The sequence below is a fragment of the Oncorhynchus mykiss genome, chromosome 11 (assembly GCF_013265735.2).
Source record: "Oncorhynchus mykiss isolate Arlee chromosome 11, USDA_OmykA_1.1, whole genome shotgun sequence".
NCBI classification, from domain to species: Eukaryota; Metazoa; Chordata; class Actinopteri; order Salmoniformes; family Salmonidae; genus Oncorhynchus; species Oncorhynchus mykiss.
In genome coordinates, this window is record NC_048575.1 from 16,763,041 (window position 1) to 16,782,344 (window position 19,304).

General features: G+C 43.0%; 1 protein-coding gene across 1 annotated transcript in view; it reads left to right on the top strand.

The window, feature by feature from the left end:
* The first annotated feature begins 676 nt into the window (after nt 1–676).
* LOC100136266 (vasoactive intestinal polypeptide receptor type 2) overlaps nt 677–19,304 on the top strand; it is a 21,988-nt gene continuing 3,360 nt past the window's right edge. The window contains 6 exon segments of the mRNA NM_001124527.2: nt 677–1,157; nt 7,607–7,709; nt 8,176–8,283; nt 8,815–8,909; nt 18,341–18,438; nt 18,775–18,913. Of these exon segments, the coding sequence (NP_001117999.1) occupies nt 1,104–1,157; nt 7,607–7,709; nt 8,176–8,283; nt 8,815–8,909; nt 18,341–18,438; nt 18,775–18,913 (597 nt within the window). The 5' untranslated portion in view covers nt 677–1,103.

The following is a 19,304-nucleotide window of genomic DNA, read 5'->3' on the forward strand; positions in this document are numbered from 1 at the left end:
ATTATAATTATCTGACAGTCATTCTGGCATTACAGAGCACTATCAGCTATCAGGTTTCGAAGGCTACGAGCATGTAGAGTGTAGTTCAGGTGAAGGCCGCTAGAGGTCACTGTGGTGGTGCTGTAAACTGAAGGCGGGGGAGATGGCACACCAGGCAGGTAAACCTAAATTACATGTCCTTCACTCTTGACCCTCAACTCATACCTCATAGTCCTACTCCAAACAAGCTATATACCCTTTAGACAACTGATTATCTTTGCCGTCCAGACAGAAATGATTGGAGACTAGGAGTCTAGGGGGTAGGCTACTAGGCCTAATCTCTGTCCTTAACCAGAACCACAGTTGTAGTACACTGAACAGAAACTACAACACACCTTCTCTTTTTGAAGAAAATAAACTAACCATCCAGGGACTTAATGTGACAGAAGAGGTCATGTGATGAGTTACCTTGCCTAAGACTGAATAATTGCCCTTGACCCCAACCCCAGCCTTATACAATGTCTCTCTCTCTCTCTCTATTTATCGCTCTCATTTTCTCTCTGTGTGAGAGTGAGTGCTGTTGTTATTGAGCCCACTGACTGCCTCGGTAGCGCGGATCACTCAGGCGCGGGCAGAGGCTGGACGGAGTTGACGGGAACGCGCAGTGCCATAAGTTAACGGGAAAGAGATCTCTGCTATCAAACCGACCTCCGCCTCACTTCTGATAGCTGCCCTCGGAGCTTTCTGTGGCTCCGACTGACTCCCCACCTTTCCAGCATTCTCTTTCTATTTCATAGTCTCCCTGTTTTTCTCTCTCTCCCTCTTTCTCTCCATACCAGTACAAACAGCTTTCGGTACGATTTTAACGGACACCTCGTGGAACGTTTTTCAATCACAAGCTGTGATTATTTTCTTCACCAACACCAATTGACTGATGACCATTATTAATGTGTACTTTTTTCGGTGTCTGATGACTTATTGATTTTTCTGGGTTAAATATTATGCGGGCTCTGCCCTCGAGCTGCGCCCTGAGAGGGACCCCATGAGTTCCGCTAAGTGTGACAAGACCCCACGGTGCGCTTGGACATTTCGGAGTACTACTTGCTCGTGCGCGGCCTGCAACCATGGAGCGGTCACGGGTCGGTCTGCTGTTCCTCGCACTCTGCCTTTTACGTGTGGTGAGTAGATGTCACCTATAGGTAGGTTCTGTGGCGATTTTAGCATGTAAATCTTGGTGGGATAAAAACAAAAAAAATACTATGCATAACAGCAAAGCCACTGCACAATACTAAACAATACAGTAATTGCACTATAACAGTGACAAACGGTGTCCACAAACTGTTAGGTCCTACATAAAGCTGTCCCAACCGCAGAGCTTTCTTTTCAGCACCATGGAGTGAATCCTTACCATTGCTACACCTGGCTATCAGCGGAGCCTTGTCTGGCAGATAAATAGTTAATTCAGCCTCATTTACTGTCATTTAATAAACATAGCTGATATGGCTGACTTGGTTAAACAAATGTGGTTTCTACTGTCAATTGAAATGTACAAACTATGGCATTAGGGGATCACAGCGGATAAAAGCCAATCCGTAATTTCGATTGAGACATTAATGAGCAAGCTAGGATGGACATAGTCAATTTAACTATTTGTTTAGTACTTTTGAAATGTACAGTGACAGAATTCAGAACATGGGCCGTTCTTACAGTGTTCTACCTGTACAACAAGTCAGAACCGTAGGACAAATAAAGGGGGCATATAAGCAGACAATCAAAGCTCTTACAATTACAATATTCAATTATTACATTTCTCTAAAACAGGCTAATGGCTACATGTACATCACCAAGTCACCAAGTCAGAACAGTAGGCTAAGTTATGAGGGGAAAGGGACCACATTATTAGGGTGTTGTGTAGTAAGCTACTAACAGCTTATTACACAACAAACACTTAGTATTACTTTCTTAGCTACAGTATACATAACTCCCTGGCATATTACATCATTTATGCAGCAGCATACAATACATTTTTGGACTCACCTTGTTGTGCTGTGCTCACTTGAACAGGAAGGTGGCGCGGCGGTCCTTGTGGGCAAATTTTGGCATTCTCAAAGTCTGGCATTCTCTGGATTTATTGTGCTTTCAAAACAACTCTGGAAAAAACAAGGTTGAATCATGATATCAGTGATCTTCAGGTCGGAGCTCTAGAAAGAGGCCTGAGTTCCTTTTCTGGAATTCCGAGTTGGATGACCGTTCAAAATGTATTTTCCCAGTCGGAGCTCTTTTTTTCCAGAGTTGCCAGTTGTCTTGAACTCTTAGATTTCCCAGTTCTGAGTTTCCAGATGTTTTGAATGTGGCAGAAGTCATGTGAATGTCATGTGAATGTTTATCCTTTTAAGCCTGGAAAGAGACCATTAAAACCAGACTTGGACCACACACCCACTCCACTTAATAGCAGGCTAGTGATTGATTTGCAACGCTTACAGTTCGCCACTGATTCCTTCCAAACCACTCATTGTAGAATTTGCTATTTCCAACTTGTTGTGTACTGTTTATCTCCACTGGCCGATGAGCTCCGATACGTTTAATCTATCATTTTTCTTCATGTGACAAAGCTTGAAAAGGATTTACCAGTAGATTGTCGACCTGATTCATGATGATGACTGCTTGTTTAGCTTGCTAGCTAAGATTTTGAAAGTATGATGTTGACATGATCAATCCAAGGTAGATAAAACGTGATTTGACGTAATTTTATCTGTGGCCAATGACCTTGAGCCTTTTGGATGGGCACTTCTAATGTAAGTCGATGGCAGCACCCAAGGGGCTTGAATTTTTGAGCGGTGATGTAGTGTCCTCATGAGTGACAGAACACTGAGCCAAACACTGCGCAACTAGAGAACATTACCAACTCCTATGATCCAAATTTTACACTGGCTGGCCAACCACCACAGAAAGCACTGAGCTATGCTGAAACACTTGCATTTTGGAGCTTCCTTACTCAAGAAAACAAAAAAAGAGACCATGTTTGTATGTGGCTTTATTAACTCAATTATATATATTTTTTACATTGTTTGCAAACTGATATGTGACATGTATTCATGCTAAAATAACGTGCAGAACAGATGGGCCTCAAAACAGGTTTGTAAACAATGGCAGGCCGCCACTGGCTAGGTGCACTGTAGAAAGTAATTGCCCAACTCATTAAACCAATTGAATAAGGGTTACTCAAACATCTCCAACTGCCTGTAGAACTCAAATCATATATGTGGTACTCACTCAGATGCAAAGCGGATGTTCTTATAACTTAATGTTTTTGAGTATTGTTAACAAAATATTAGGTTATTGAGTAAATATATCTTTATTTATCTGCTATGCTAATCTAACGTTATTGACTTTTTACAATGACTTTTTACACTTATTAAATAAGTTGTTCTTACTTAAGTCTATTATGTTATACATCTTTATTTAAAATAATAAAGTCGTAGTCAGACACTTGACATTTGTGTGAAAAAACACTTGATTGATCTATGTTGTGCTTATTCAGTCGTTATTCAGTTCTTTTATCCCTCAGAAATGTTAAGACTTTGTCAAGCAACTAGTAACTGACAACAACAAAAAACTATTTAGGGCTACTGTAAATGCTGTGATAATATGGAGGAATGAAAAATGATCTCTCCTTTGTAAAAGCCTATCAGTGGTGGACAGCTAAGTTGACAATGTGGACGAAATGGTAAACGTTGTGACATCTGACATACAGGTAGATTGATGTACTCTGAAGAATATAGAGCCACTATAACTGAAAAGAAACAATAATGTAAATGCATATTTAGTTTCCAGTCTTTATATGTTTATGTACCAAGTCGAGATTCTCATGAGTCAGATGCCATTGGAAGTGAGTTGATTGCCCATAGCGTTCTTTCATGGTATGCTAGAGGGCCTTCAGAAAGCATTCATACCTCAGGACTTATTCCACATTGTGTTGTGTTACAGCCTGAATTCAAAATGGATTCAAATATAATAGTAATAGTCGCCCATTTGCAGTTGAAGTCGGAAGTTTACATACACTTATGTCGAAGTCATTAAAACTCGTTTTTCAACAACTCCACAAATTTATTTTTAACAAACTTAAGTTTGACCCAAGTTAAACAATTTAAAGGCAAGGCTACCAAATACTAATTGAGTGTATGTAAACTTCTGACCCACTGGGAATTTGATGAAAGAAATCAAATCTGAAATAAATCATTCTCTCTACTATTGTTCTGACATTTCACATCCTTAAAATAAAGTGGTGATCCTAACTGACCTAAGACAGGGAATTGTTACTTGGATTAAATGTCAGGAATTGTGAAAAACTGAGTTTAAATGTATTTGGCTAAGGTGTATGTAAACTTCTGACTTCATCTGTACACACAATACCCCATAATGACATGGTGAAAATCTTTTTTAATTTATTGAAATCTTTGCAAATTTATTGAACATGAAATACATATATCTAATTTATGTAAGTATTCACACCCCTGAGTCAATACTTTGTAGAAGGAACTTTGGCAGCGATTACGGCTGTGAGTCTTTCTGGGTAAGTGTCTAAGACCTTTACACACCTGGATTGTGCAACATTTGCCCATTATTCTTTTCAAAATTCTTGAAGCTCTGTCAAATTGGTTGTTGATCATTGCTAGACAACCATTTTCAGGTCTTGCCAGATTTAAGTCAAACTGTAACTCGGCCACTGAGGAACATTCACTGTCATCTTGGTAAGAAACTCAAGTGTATATTTGGTCTTGTGTTTAAAAGGTTATGGTCCTGCTGAAAGGTGAATTCATCTCCCAGTGTCTGGTGGAAGGCAGACTGAACCAGGTTTTCCTCTAGGATTTTGCCTGTGCTGAGCTCCATTCTATTTTTTATCCTGAAAAACTCCCCAGTCCTTAACGATTACAAGCATATGCACCTACCACTATGGAGAGTGGTACTCAGTAATGTGTTGTATTGGATATGTCTCAAACATAACACTTTGTATTCAGGACAAAAAGTGAATTGCTTGACACATTTTTTGGGGGGTTTTCTTTAGTGCCTTGTTACAAACAGGATGCATGTTTTGGATTATTTTTATTCTGTGCAAGCTTCCTTCTTTTCACTCTGTCATTTAGGTTAGTATTGTGGAGTAAATACAATGTAGTTGATCCATCCTCAGTTTTCTCCTATCAAAGACTAACTCTGTAACTGTTTTAAAGTCACCATTGGCCTCGTGGTGAAATCCCTAAGTGGTTTTCTTCCTCTCCGGCAACTGAGTTAGGAAGGACACCTGTATCGTTGTAGTGACTGGGTGTTTTGATACACCATCCTAAGCGTAATTAATACCTTCACCATGCTCAAAGGGATATTCAATGTATGCTTTTTTTTTACCCATCTCCCAATAGGTGCCCATTGGAAATCTTCCCTGGTCTTTGTGGTTGAATCTGTGTTTCACTGCTCAACTGAGGGTCCTTACAGATAATTGTATATGTGGGGTACAGAGATGAAGTAGTCATTAAAAAATCATGTTAAACACTATTATTGCACACAGTGTGTCAATTCAACTTATTATGTGACTTGTTAAGCACATTTTTACTTCTGTACTTATTTAGGGCATCACAAAGGAGTTGAATACTTTTTGACTAAAGACAATTCAGTTTTTCATTTTTCTTAATTTATAAAAATGTAGAAAAACATAATTCTACTTTGACATTATGGGATAAACTCAATTGAATCTATTTTAAAGTCAATACAACAAAATATGGAAAAGTCAAGGGGTGTGAATATTATCTGAAGGCACAGTAAACATCTGATGGCACCGGCACCCGTATCGCCCATATTGGTGGCCATTTTAGGTCGTACCGGGAAGTCAGATTAGCTTAATCTGCAATTTATCAGCCTCGGAGCACCACAGAAACACAGCACTTTGAATGAATAACAGACACATGTTCATAACAAGTGGCTAAGGATGAAATGTATCAAAATATCTATTCAAAACATGAAAAAAAATACAAAATATTGACTATAAATGTGTGAAAATTTTAAAATATATTTGCTTGTTTTGGGGAATTTAAACCATTTACTTTTGTTACAAAAGATTATTAAAATTTAAAATGTTACTGCTTGACAGAGGTTGTCTTTGCAATATTATCAATTTGTTGTAAGAAATTACCCCAATTGACACTTTTAAGCTAAAAATGTGTTGGTTAATCCCATTGTTACTTAATTTGATCCAGGGTGGGTTCTCTTCAGACAGACAACTCTTCCAACAAATCACGAGGCAGACATGCCAGAACATCGCGATTAAAAACCAATGTTTGCAGGCAAAACATTTGCAGTGGTTCTTGTGAAAGTAGTTGAAGCAAACTAGCCACTTGCGAAATGCGCTCATTAAAAGTAACCTCTGTGATCTCAATCTTGCTAGCTACTATTTCGTATTTTGTTCAAGAAAATAAGGTAATGACTTAGTTCCTCTATACCAAACTGAGGTTATATTACATACAGACGTGTTAAACTGGAATATTTGAAAATTGTGGGAGGCAACCTGGATGTCTAGAGACTACAATCCATCTGTCTCTCTCTCGCTTTGTCTGTCTGTCTGTCTGTCTGTCTGTCTGTCTGTCTGTCTGTCTGTATTTATCTCTCTCTCTCTGTTTCTCTCCATTCTCTCTCTCTCTCTTGGAAACCCGCACAGTGTCAGGATATTGAGAATTTGAATTTTGTGTGCAACAAATAAATGACATATTATAGGATGTTACATGTTTCCATTGGTAGTGGTGAGATAACATGTGATTGGTTGAGACAGTAACAGGGAACTGTGTGATTGGTTGAGACAGTAACGGGGAACTGTGTGATTGGTTGAGACAGTAATGAGGTTGTGGGTTATTGGTTGTTTGTGTTCTGGTGACAGTAGAGTTGATAAATCAGCTCCAAAAGGAACAGAGATGCCAAGAGGATGCGGCCGGTGCAGGGGAAGGAGTGGCAAGGAGGGAAAGGTGTAATCACAATGATAGTCCTGAACTGTGGCAGAGCGAAGTATTAATTCACAATATAAACTTCATAGATCACCCAGCTTAACTACTCACACGCACGGATGCACACATATAAACATGCACACACAATACAAGCATATGAACCCCACACACAGTTTATGTTTGTCTGTAAGTGAATATCCTAAAGCCTGCAAGTCAGAAGACATACCTAGCACAGGGATGGCTCTGTGAGTGTCTGTCTGTCTGTGTGTTTGTGTTAAGTGGAGGGGGTTGTTCTTGGTTTGTTTGTTTGGATGTTCCTGTTGCCTGTGGTCACGATAAGTACCCAATGCCTTTAACCCTCTCCACACAGTGAGCTCTGTCCAAAGGAATGCAAGAATCTCTCTCTCTCTCCGTCTCTTTTCCATCTCTCTTTACACTCCCCCTCTCTCTTTCCACCCTTATTTCTTTCTCCCTCTCCCACAGTTTCTCATGTAGTTCAATATTCCAAATGGTACAGCCAATATGTCTGCCTAAATAGATGAGTGAAGGAGACAAGGAGAAGAAAAGAGAAGACGAGGAGTGGAGACAGTTAAGTTAATTTAAGACACATCCATTGACTGTCTTTCTACTCCCTCTCTGTCCAGAAAGTCAGCGGGAGAAATCCCACGTGTCACTTCCTCTGGGAGCTGCAGAGGGCAGAGCTAGTATGTCACTATGAGCTGAAGAAACAATCCATGGAGCCTGCAGGTAGACACATTCTCACACAAAATGTTGTCCCATAGGCCACCACAGCCTACACACAGCCTACACACACACACACACAGCCTACACACACACACACACAGCCTACACACACACACACACACACACACACACACACACACACACACACACACACACACACACACACACACACACACACATACAGGTTTGACATGCATGAGTGGTTGTGTGTGTGTACATTTTCTTATGACCTGTTTGTACGGGTTTACACCAAGCGTAGCTGTAGTGAAAGTGGACAGAATCGTATCTGTTGGTACACAGGGTCCCCTAACGCCTGTGACCTGTGTCTGCTTTCCCACGGGTTGTGTGTGTGTGTGTGTGTGTGTGTGTGTGTGTGTGTGTGTGTGTGTGTGTGTGTGTGTGTGTGTGTGTGTGTGTGTGTGTGTGTGTGTGTGTGTGTGTGTGTGTGTGTGTGTGTGTGTGTGTGTAGGCTGTGGTGGCCTATGGGACAACATTTCGTGTTGGGCCCCAGCAGCAGTAGGGGAGGTGGTGACTCTCTCCTGCCCCCCTGCTCTCACACACCTCTTCGGACGACAAGGTAAACTCAAATCTATTCCTCCATCCCGCTGTACCTAAATCCTTCCATCAACCATACTGTACATCCTGTCAGGATAAAAATTCTAGTTGCAAATGAAATGTATTAGTGACCTCTCGATGACCCCACTCTGAGGTTAGGGGTCACCATAAAGCAGGATTTAGCACCCTGAGAGACCTTCTCCTGAGGCTTAGGCCGGTGTCTGTAACCCAGCTAAAGGTCTGTCCAGAAGATAGAATCATCTACAGGTTACTCTGAGCCACAGTTGTCATGGTCTGGGCCTGGCACTGAGGGAACCAACAGATAAGGAATGAGCATATAACGAGTGGTTTGTTCTTCACTCAGCAGTAGATTGCTGCCAGACTATCTGGAGGACCGTGTCTGTCTCCCGTTGCACCTGTCTGTATGTCTATCTGTCTATTAAACATTTTAAAATATAGTATGTGTTGGCCTTATCTTTGCATTTTCACACCTTGGGCAAATTCACGATTCCTGACAATCCCTCCTTCTATTCCTGTATGTTCTCTCTTTTAGGCAACATCAGTAGGAACTGTACCGAGGCTGGCTGGTCTGACGTCTACCCCAGCCTCAGCACTGTCTGCTGGTCCAGCGACAACAAACCCAACATGGTAGGATTAACCACGGCAACTCCACAGTTAGTGAACCAACATGGCAGAGAAACCTTAACTACTGAACCAGAATGAAGAAACAGACTCCATTCACTACTAAATCACTATACAGTCAGACACTGCACTGAGCTGGAACAGGTTGTTCAAGCAGTTGTGACTCAAATGGAAACTTCTCTTTTGTCTGCTTGATGATAGTGGGTTATAAGGTCAGGGAGCCCAGGGAAATTACATTTTGATCCCTCCAAACATTTCACAATGTTTGTCATACCCTACCTCTGAGTGTGTGTGTACTCCCTGTGGGCCTGAGGCGTCCTGTACGATGAGAGTAGAGAGTCATAGGGCTTACGTGGCCTGGCTAGGTTATTGCAGGGATATAGGAGACTGCATTCCAATGCTCAAAGGTCATATTGGGCCTTAATCAGTAGTTGTTCCCAGCCTTGTTTCTTTAATGGCATGTTCTTAGCCTGGTTAACAAACAGGCTAACTGCAATGTAACTACCATGTTATAGAGAATATCTGGAACTGGTATCTGGTATCTCTCTCTCTCTCTTTCACTCTCTCTCGCTCCGTCCTCCTCAGTGATTCCATATGGTTGATCTTTGGTGGTATGACAGCCTCTGTGGTTGAGTTAGTCCAGACCCTCCCAGGTGTTCCATTGAGATTCCACAGTCAGAGGAGAGGATTCTGTCTGGAAGAGGAAGGGATGAAGGGGTTCCGTGCCTTACAACTGTCGAGAGGAGTCTGGACTTTCTCCCCAAATAGGGTCAAGGTCAGGGGTCAGAGGTGAAAGGTTAAAGTTAGGGTTTATTGTTTGGGATTAGAGACAAAGCACAATATTAAGGTTTGAACAGTTTTATGTTTGAATGTTGATACTCGTGTCAATTGTGTGTGTGTGTGGTATGTGTTTGAGTGTGTGTGTGTGTGTTTGTAAGTGTGTGAACACATGTGTGTGTCTCAGATGGTGTCTCACGCAACAAGCTCTCACAGTTTCACTGCAGAATCCGATGTTTTGTCCATAAATGTACATTTTGGAGGTTAGGGGAGACCAGGGTTGGTTGTCACGCGTTTACTCTTGTGTGTATTTCCAATGTTCTGGGTTGAAATAGGGCTAATTTGTATACTCACATCTTCAAATCAAATCAAGTTTATTTGTCACGTGCGCCGAGTACAACAGGTAGACCTTACAGTGAAATGCTTACTTACAGGCTCTAACCAATAGTGCAAAAAAAGGAACTGGGTGAAAATTGGTAAAGTAAAGAAATAAAACAACAATAAAAAGACGAAAATAGCAGTAGGGAGGCTATATACAGACACCGGTTAGTCAGGGTGATTGAGGTAGTATGTACGTTCGTGGTCAAAAGTTTTGAGAATGACACAAATATACATTTTCACAAAGTCTTCTGCCTCAGTTTGTATGATGCCAATATGCATATACTCCAGAATGTTATGAAGAGTGATCAGATGAATTGCAATTAATTGCAAAGTCCCTCTTTGCCATGCAAATGAACTGACCCCCCAAAAAACGTTTCCACAAAAGGACCAGCTGACATCCTCTCAATGATTCTCTCGTTAACACAGGTGTGAGTGTTGACGAGGACAAGGCTGGAGATCACTCTGTCATGCTGACTGAGTTCGAATAAGAGACTGGTAGCTTCAAAAGGATGGTGGTGCTTGGAATCATTGTTCTTCCTCTGTCAACTATGGTTACCTGGAAGGAAACACGTGCCGTCATCATGGCTTTGCACAAAAAGGGCTTCACAGGCAAGGATATTGCTGCCAGTAAGATTGCATCTAAATCAACCATTTATCGGATCATCAAGAACTTCAAAGACAGCGGTTCAATTTTTGTGAAGAAGGCTTCAGGGCGCCCAAGAAAGTCCAGCAAGCACCAGGACCGTCTCCTAAAGTTAATTCAGCTGCGGGATCGGGGCACCACCAGTACAGAGCTTGCACCAGGAATGGCAGCAGGCAGGTGTGGGTGCATCTGCACGCACAGTGAGGCAAAGACTTTTGGAGGATGGTCTGGTGTCAAGAAGGGCAGCAAAGAAGCCACTTCTCTCCAGGAAAAACATCAGGGACAGACTGATATTCTGCAAAAGGTTCAGGGATTGGACTACTGAGGACTGGGGTAAAGTCATTTTCTCTGATGAATCCCCTTTCCGATTGTTTGGGGCTTCCGGAAAAAAGCTTGTCCGGAGAAGATAAGGTGAGCGTAACCATCAGTCCTGTGTCATGCCAACAGTAAAGCATCCTGAGACCATTCATGTGTGGGGTTGCTTCTCAGCAAAGGGAGTGGGCTCACTCACAATTTTGCCTAAGAACACAGCCATGAATAAAGAATGGAACCAACACATCCTCCGAGAGCAACTTCTCCCAACCATCCAGGAACGGTTTGGTGACGAACAAAAATCAAAATCAAATTTATTTGTCACATACACATGGTTAGCAGATGTTAATGCGAGTGTAGAGAAATACTTGTGCTTCTAGTTCCGACAATGCAGTAATAACCAACGAGTAATCTAACGAATATGTACATAAATATATATTAATGAGTGATGGTACAGAACGGCATAGGCAAGATGCAGTAGATGGTATCGAGTACAGTATATACATATGAGATTAGTAATGTAGGGTATGTAAATAAAGTGGCATAGTTTAAAGTGGCTAGTGATACATGTATTACATAAAGATGCAGTAGATGATATAGAGTACAATATACACATATGAGATGAGTAATGTAGGGTATGTAAACATTATATTAAGTAGCATTGTTTAAAGTGGCTAGTGATATATTTTACATCAATGCCTTTTCCAGCATGATGGAGCACGTTGCCATAAGGCAAAAGTGATAACTAAGTGGCTCGTGGAACAAAACATCAATATTTTGGGTCCATGGCCAGGAAACTCCCCAGACCTTAATCCCATTGAGAACTTGTGGTCAATCCTCAAGAGGCGGGTGGACAAACAAAAACCCACAAATTCTGACACACTCCAAGCATTGATTATGCAAGAATGGGCTGCCATCAGTCAGGATGTGGCCCAGAAGTTAATTGACAGCACGCCAGGGCGGATTGCAGAGGTCTTGAAAAAGAAGGGTCAACTCTGCAAATATTGACTCTTTGCATCAACTTCATGTAATTGTCAATAAAAGCCTTTGACACTTATGAAATGCTTGTAATTATGTTTTAGTGTTCCATAGTAACATCTGACCAAAAATATCTAAAGACACTTAAGCAGCAAACTTTGTGAAAATGAATATTTGTGTCATTCTCAAAACTTTTGGCCACGACTGTACATGTAGATATGGTTAAAGTGACTATGCATATATGATGAACAGAGAGTAGCAGTAGCGTAAAAGAGGGGTTGGCATGCGGTGGTCGGGACACAATGCAGATAGCCTGGTTAGCCAATGTGCAGGAGCACTGGTTGGTCGGGCCAATTGAGGTAGTATGTGTAACAGTATAACTTTAGACAGTCCCCTCGCCCATACCCGGGCGCGAACCAGGGACCCTCTGCACACATCAACAACAGTCACCCACGAAGCATTGTTACCCATCGCTCCACAAAAGCCGCAGCTCTTGCAGAGCAAGGGGAACCACTACTTCAAGGTCTCAGAGCAAGTGACGTCATTGATTGAAACACTATTTAGCGCGAACCACCGCTAACTAAGCTAGCGTTTCACATCCGTTACACTCACCCCTCTTTTGACCTCCTCCTTTTCCGCAGCAACCAGTGATCCGGGTCAACAGCATCAATGTAACAGTATAACTTTAGACCGTCCCCTCGCCCATACCCAGGCGCGAACCAGGGACCCTCTGCACACATCAACAACAGTCACCCACGAAGCATCGTTACCCATCGCTCCACAAAAGCTGCGGCCCTTGCAGAGCAAGGGGAACCACTACTTCAAGGTCTCAGAGCAAGTGACGTCACCGATTGAAACGCTATTTAGCGCGAACCACCGCTAACTAAGCTAGTGTTTCACATCCGTTACATATGTACAAGAATGTATAGTTAAAGTGACTATGCATATATGATAAACAGAGAGTAGCAGCAGCGTAAAAGAGAGGTGGGGGGGGGTACACAATGCAAATAGTCTGGGTAGCCATTTGATTACCTGATCAGGAGTCTTATGGCTTGGGGGTGAAAACTGTTGAGAAGCATTTTTGTCCTAGACTTTGCACTCCGGTACCGCTTGCCATGCAGTAGTAGGGAGAACAGTCTATGACTGGGGTGGCTCTTTGACAATTGTTAGGGCCTTCCTCTGAAAGCGCCTAGTGTAGAGGTCCTGGATGGCAGGCAGCTTAGCCCCAGTGATGTACTGGGCCGTACGCACTACCCTCTGCAGTGCCTTGCAGTCGGAGGCCGAGCAATTGCCATACCAGGCAGTGATGCAACCGGTCAGGATGCTCTCGATGTTGCAGCTGTAGAACCTTTTGTGGATCTCAGGACCCATGCCAAATCTTTTTAGTTTCCTGAGGGGGAACAGGCTTTGTCGTGCCCTCTTCACAACTGTCTTGGTGTGTTTGGACCATTATAGTTTGTTGTTGATGTGGACACCAAGGAACTTGAAGCTCTCAACCTGCTCCACTACAGCCCCGTCGATGAGAATCAGGGCGTGCTCGGTCCTCCTTTTCCTGTAGTCCACAATCATCTCCTTAGTCTTGGTTACATTGAGGGATAGGTTGTTGTTCTGGCACCAACAGGCCAGGTCTCTGATCTCCTCCTGTTAATGGGATTTATCTGTTAATTGAATGATTAGAATATTCCACCCTGAAACCAAAAATTGTATGGAATAGATTAGAATGTATAAAATTATAATCAATAAATGTGTAGTTCTCGTCAGAATTAGGGTAAAACGATATAGTTAATGTTTATGTCTTTATAGTGTCTTAAAAACAGACTGTCTGAGCAGAATTCGGTGCCGACCTTGGCTGGGGCCACTGAGAGATTTGGGAAAGGTCAGGGAGTGATTCTCACGGTCCCTAATCTTTGTCGACTGGGTAGCAGGACAGTACGTGCGTAGGATACCGACTGTTTGTGTGCAAGCGTATGTGCGTATGAATTTTGTTTGTGTGCAAGCCTATGTGCGTAAGGAGCCAGTATAAAATGACTGGTTTTGTACAACTAACCAGCGCTCTCGTGAATAAACCTTATTGACTATTTTAGCTGGGCCTCCGTCTGTTTTATTTCAATCAGTATCTTACAAATCCTGATTAGCACGCTGAGTAGTTTAATTTAATTGGTTTATGAACATCGAGAACATAATTCTCATGACACCTCCCTATAGGCTGTCTCGTTGTTGTCGGTGATCAGGCCTAACACTGTTGTGTCATTGGCAAACTTAATGATGGTGTTGGAGTCATGCTTTCCATGCAGTCATGGGTGAACAGGGAGTACAGGAGGGGACTGAGCACGCACCCCTGGGGAGCTCCAGTGTTGAGGATCAGCGTGAAAGATGTGTTGCTACCTACCCTCACCACCTGGGGGCGGCCCGTCAGGAAGTACAGGATCCAGTTACAGAGGGAGGGTTTTCGTCCCAGGATCCTTAGCTTAGTGATGAGCTTTGAGGGTACTATGGTGTTGAATGCTGAGCTGTAGTCAATGAATAGCATTCTCACATAGGTGTTCATTTTGTCCAGGTGGGAAAGGGCAGTGTGTAGCGCAATAGAGATTGCATCATCTGTGGATCTGTTTGGGCAGTATGCAAATTGGAGTGGGTGTCGGGTTTCTGGGATAATGGTGTTGATGTGAGCCATTACCAGCCTTTCAAAGCACTTCGTGGCTACCGAAGTGAGTAGTCATTTAGGCAGGTTACCTTAGTGTTCTTGGGCACAGGGACTATTGTGGTCTGCTTGAAACATGTTGGTATTACAGACTCAATCAGGGACATGTTGAAAATGTCAGTGAAGACACCTGCCAGTTGGTCAGAACATGCCCGGAGCACACGTCCTGGTAATCCGTCTGGGCCTTGTGTATGCTGTTTAAAGGTCTTACTCACATCGGCTACTGAGAGCATGATCACACAGTCGTCCGGAACAACTGATGCTCTCATGCATGTCTCATTGTATCTTGCGTTGAAGCGAGCATAGAAGTGATTTATCTGATCTGGTAGGCTCGTGTCACTGGGCAGCTCGCAGCTGTGCTTCCCTTTGTAGTCTGTAATAGTTTGCAAGCCCTGTCACATAAGCCAAGAATCAGAGCCGGTGTAGTATGATTCAATCTTAGCCCTGTATTGACGCGTTGCCTGTTTGATGGTTCGCCGCAGGGCATAGCAGGATTTATTTTAAGCTTCCGGGTTAGAGTCCCACACCTTGAATGCGGCAGCTCGTTAGCTCAGTGCGAATATTGCCTGTAATCCATGGCTTCTGGTTGGGATATGTACTGTATGTACAGTCACTGTGGGGACGACGTCCTCGATGCACTTGTTGATAAAGCCAGTGACTGATGTGGTGTACTCCTCAATGCCATCGGAAGAATCCCGGAACATGTTCCAGTCTGTGAAAGATGGGGTTGAAAATGCATCATTTTATGCCTTGAGAAAAACCTTTGACATTTTTAGTACATTTGCATGTGTACATGTGTGGGTGTGTGACAGACAAAATGATGTGTGTGAAAGAGAGGCAACAAACCGAGATAGCACAGATACCTCTGCCCAACGGATGTGCACATGATGCATTGAGCAGTTTAGACATGGTTTGCTCATGGCAAGATGTCTCAAAGATGTGTGTAGAATGGCTACATTCTAAATTCTACAGTTCTACATCGTTTAGATGTCGGCCAGGCATCAACATTCTATTCTGATGTCTGCAAAGTTTTACCAATATGCAAACGTTCTCCACACTACATATTCCCAACACATTTTGATATGTCGGCCAAAGCTGTTTGTGTTTACTTGTAATGGAGGTCTCTATAGCAACAGCATAAAATAGCTTGGGATTTATTATACTGTATACTGGCAGTAGCAATGTCCACCAACAATATAGTAATCATGTGTTTGACAGTGACAACTAACCCCACATTCGATATGACATCCATCCCCACCACTTCCTCCAATGCTAATTAAGATTTGTATTTCTGATTGCATTTATTAAGGATCCCCATTAGTTCCTGCCAAGGCAGCAGCTACTCTTCCTGGGGTTTATTATGGATCCCCCATTAGTTCCTGCCAAGGCAGCAGCTACTCTTCCTGGGGTTTATTATGGATCCCCCATTAGTTCCTGCCAAGGCAGCAACTACTCTTCCTGGGGTTTATTATGGATCCCCCATTAGTTCCTGCCAAGGCAGCATCTACTCTTCCTGGGGTTTATTATGGATCCCCCATTAGTTCCTGCCAAGGCAGCAGCTACTCTTCCTGGGGTTTATTATGGATCCCTCATTAGTTCCTGCCAAGGCAGCAGCTACTCTTCCTGGGGTTTATTATGGATCCCCCATTAGTTCCTGCCAAGGCAGCAGCTACTCTTCCTGGGGTTTATTATGGATCCCCCATTAGTTCCTGCCAAGGCAGCAGCTACTCTTCCTGGGGTTTATTATGGATCCCCCATTAGTTCCTGCCAAGGCAGCAGCTACTCTTCCTGGGGTTTATTAACTCAGTAAAAGTATTAGTTCCTGCCAAGGCAGCAGCTACTCTTCCTGGGGTTTATTATGGATCCCCCATTAGTTCCTGCCAAGGCAGCAGCTACTCTTCCTGGGGTTTATTATGGATCCCCCATTAGTTCCTGCCAAGGCAGCATCTACTCTACCTGGGGTTTATTATGGATCACCCATTAGTTCCTGCCAAGGCAGCAGCTACTCTTCCTGGGGTTCAGCAACATTAAGGCAGTTACATACCGTTTAAAACACTTTACCCAATACTTTTACTGAGTTACCTCAGGGCACTATTCCACTATCACATATTTACAATACAACATCAACTAACCTGTACCCCTGCACACTGACTCGTTACCGGTGCCCCCTTTATATAGCCTCGTTATTGTTATTCTTATTGTATTACTTTTGACTTTAGTAAATATTTCCTTAACTCTTCCGGAACCGCACTATTGGTTAAGGGCTTGTAAGTAAGCATTTCACGGTAAAGTCTACACTTGTTCTATTCGGCGCATGTGAAAAATAAAGTTTGATTTGAACGTCTTATCCTTTCTAAGTGTGTCTGTGCCTCTTCACAGTCCCTGCTGTTCCATAAGGTGTATTTTTACTGAATGCATCAGTTACCTGACATGAAATAGAGCAAACCCCAAGCCTACATTTATTTAACTTGGCAAGTAATTTAAGAACAAATTCTTATTTACAATGACGGCCTTAACTGCCTTGTTCAGGGGCAGAACGACATATTTTTACCTTGTCAGCTCTGGGATTCGATCTAGCAACCTTTCGGTTACTAGTCCAACACTCTAACCACTAGGGTACCTGCCACCCCTTGATGGTAATAGCGCTCACCGTTGCCCATAGTGGTTGGTTTAGAAGTAATATCTCGACATCCTGCTTACCTGGACGGACGTCAAATTTTTGCAACCTGGCTAGGGGAATGTTATTTAACAGGATGAGAGGGTGATGGAGAGGATAATGTTGTTTATCAGGATTAGAGGGTGGTGGGGAGGGGAATGTTATTTATCAGGATGAGAGGGTGGTGGGGAGGGGAATGTTATTTATCAGGATGAGAGGGTGATGGGGAGGGTAATGTTGTTTATCAGGATGAGAGGGTGAGGGGGAGGAGAATGCTATTTATCAGGATGAGAGGATGATGGGGAGGAGAATATTGTTTATCAGGATGAGAGGGTGATGGGGAGGAGAATGTTGTTTATCAGGATGAGAGGGTGATGGGGAGGAGAATGTTGTTTATCAGGATGAGAGGGTGATGGGGAGGAGAATGTTGTTTATCAAGATGAGAGGGTGATGGGGAGGAGAATGTTGTTTATCAGGATGAGAGGGTGATGGGGAGGAGAATGGTTGTTTATCAGGATGAGAGGGTGATGGGGAGAAGAATGTTGTTTATCAGGATAAGAGGGTGAGGGGGAGGAGAATGTTGTTTATCAGGATGAGAGGGTGATGGGGTGGAGAATGGTTGTTTATCAGGATGAGAGGTTGATGGGGTGGAGAATGTTGAAGAGCAGACAGACTAAGATATACACACACACACTAGTTGCAGGTATTTCCCAACCTCTTGTGGTATGACATCTATGAGAGGAAAGGGGTAATTAATGCAGGTTTGAAGCTAAACAGCGCTGGTGCAACCATGGACATTATCTTTTGCATTCCAAACTGGTTGTGAAAGAAACACTTGTAGAGACAGACTGTTTTGACATCAGCAAGGCTTTTTATAATGCAGGCAGAATGTATGCCTATGTGTGACAATGTTTGTGTCTGTGTGTCCTTGATGTAGCTGGTGTGTTGCAATGTGTGTGTGTACATGACTGTATGTGTGTCTCCTCCAGCTGCTGTTCTACTCGGTGGTGAAGACTCTGTACACTCTGGGCCACAGTCTCTCCCTCATCGCTCTCATCACCTCTACACTCATTCTCTGTCTGTTCAGGTAACCAACACACACACACACATAGAGACACACACACACATAGAGACACACACACACATAGAGACACACACACACATGCTTTGTGAAAGGAGTAGTGTTTTGCTGTTTTTAATACGGGGGTTATCAAGGATCCTTCTGGATGTTTATATTTCCCATAATTCACTTATAGACACCGTTAATAAACATTCTTATCATGACCCCATGTCTCATGTGTGAGTGTGTGTGTGTGTGTGTGTGTGTGTGTGTGTGTGTGTGTGTGTGTGTGTGTGTGTGTGTGTGTGTGTGTGTGTGTGCGTGCGTGCGTGCGTGCGTGCGTGTGTGTGTATGTGTGTGTAGGAGGCTCCACTGTACTAGGAACTACATCCATGTGAACCTGTTTGTGTCGTTCATCTTGCGAGCTGTGGCCGTGCTGGTAAAAGACTCTGTAATCTTCTCCCATAATGAAAACACTGACTGTAGCACGCAGCCCTCACTGGTGAGATTCCCACTGTATATTGCAAAATGTATGCCAATGTCTGTCTCCAAGGACTGTCTCCAATGTCTGTCTCCAAGGACTGTCTCCAATGTCTGTTTCCAAGGACTGTCTTCAATGACTGTCACCAATGACTGTCTACAATGTCTGTCTCCCAATGTCTGTCTCCAGTGTCTGTCTCCAATGTCTGTCTCCAATGTCTGTCTCCAATGTCTGTCTCCAAGGACTGTCTCCAATGTCTGTCTCCAAGGACTGTCTCCAATGTCTGTCTCCAATGTCTGACTCCAATTACTGTCTCCAATGTCTGTCTCCAATGACTGTCTCCAATGTCTGTCTCCAAGGACTGTCTCAAATGTCTGTCTCCAATGTCTGACTCCAATTACTGTCTCCAATG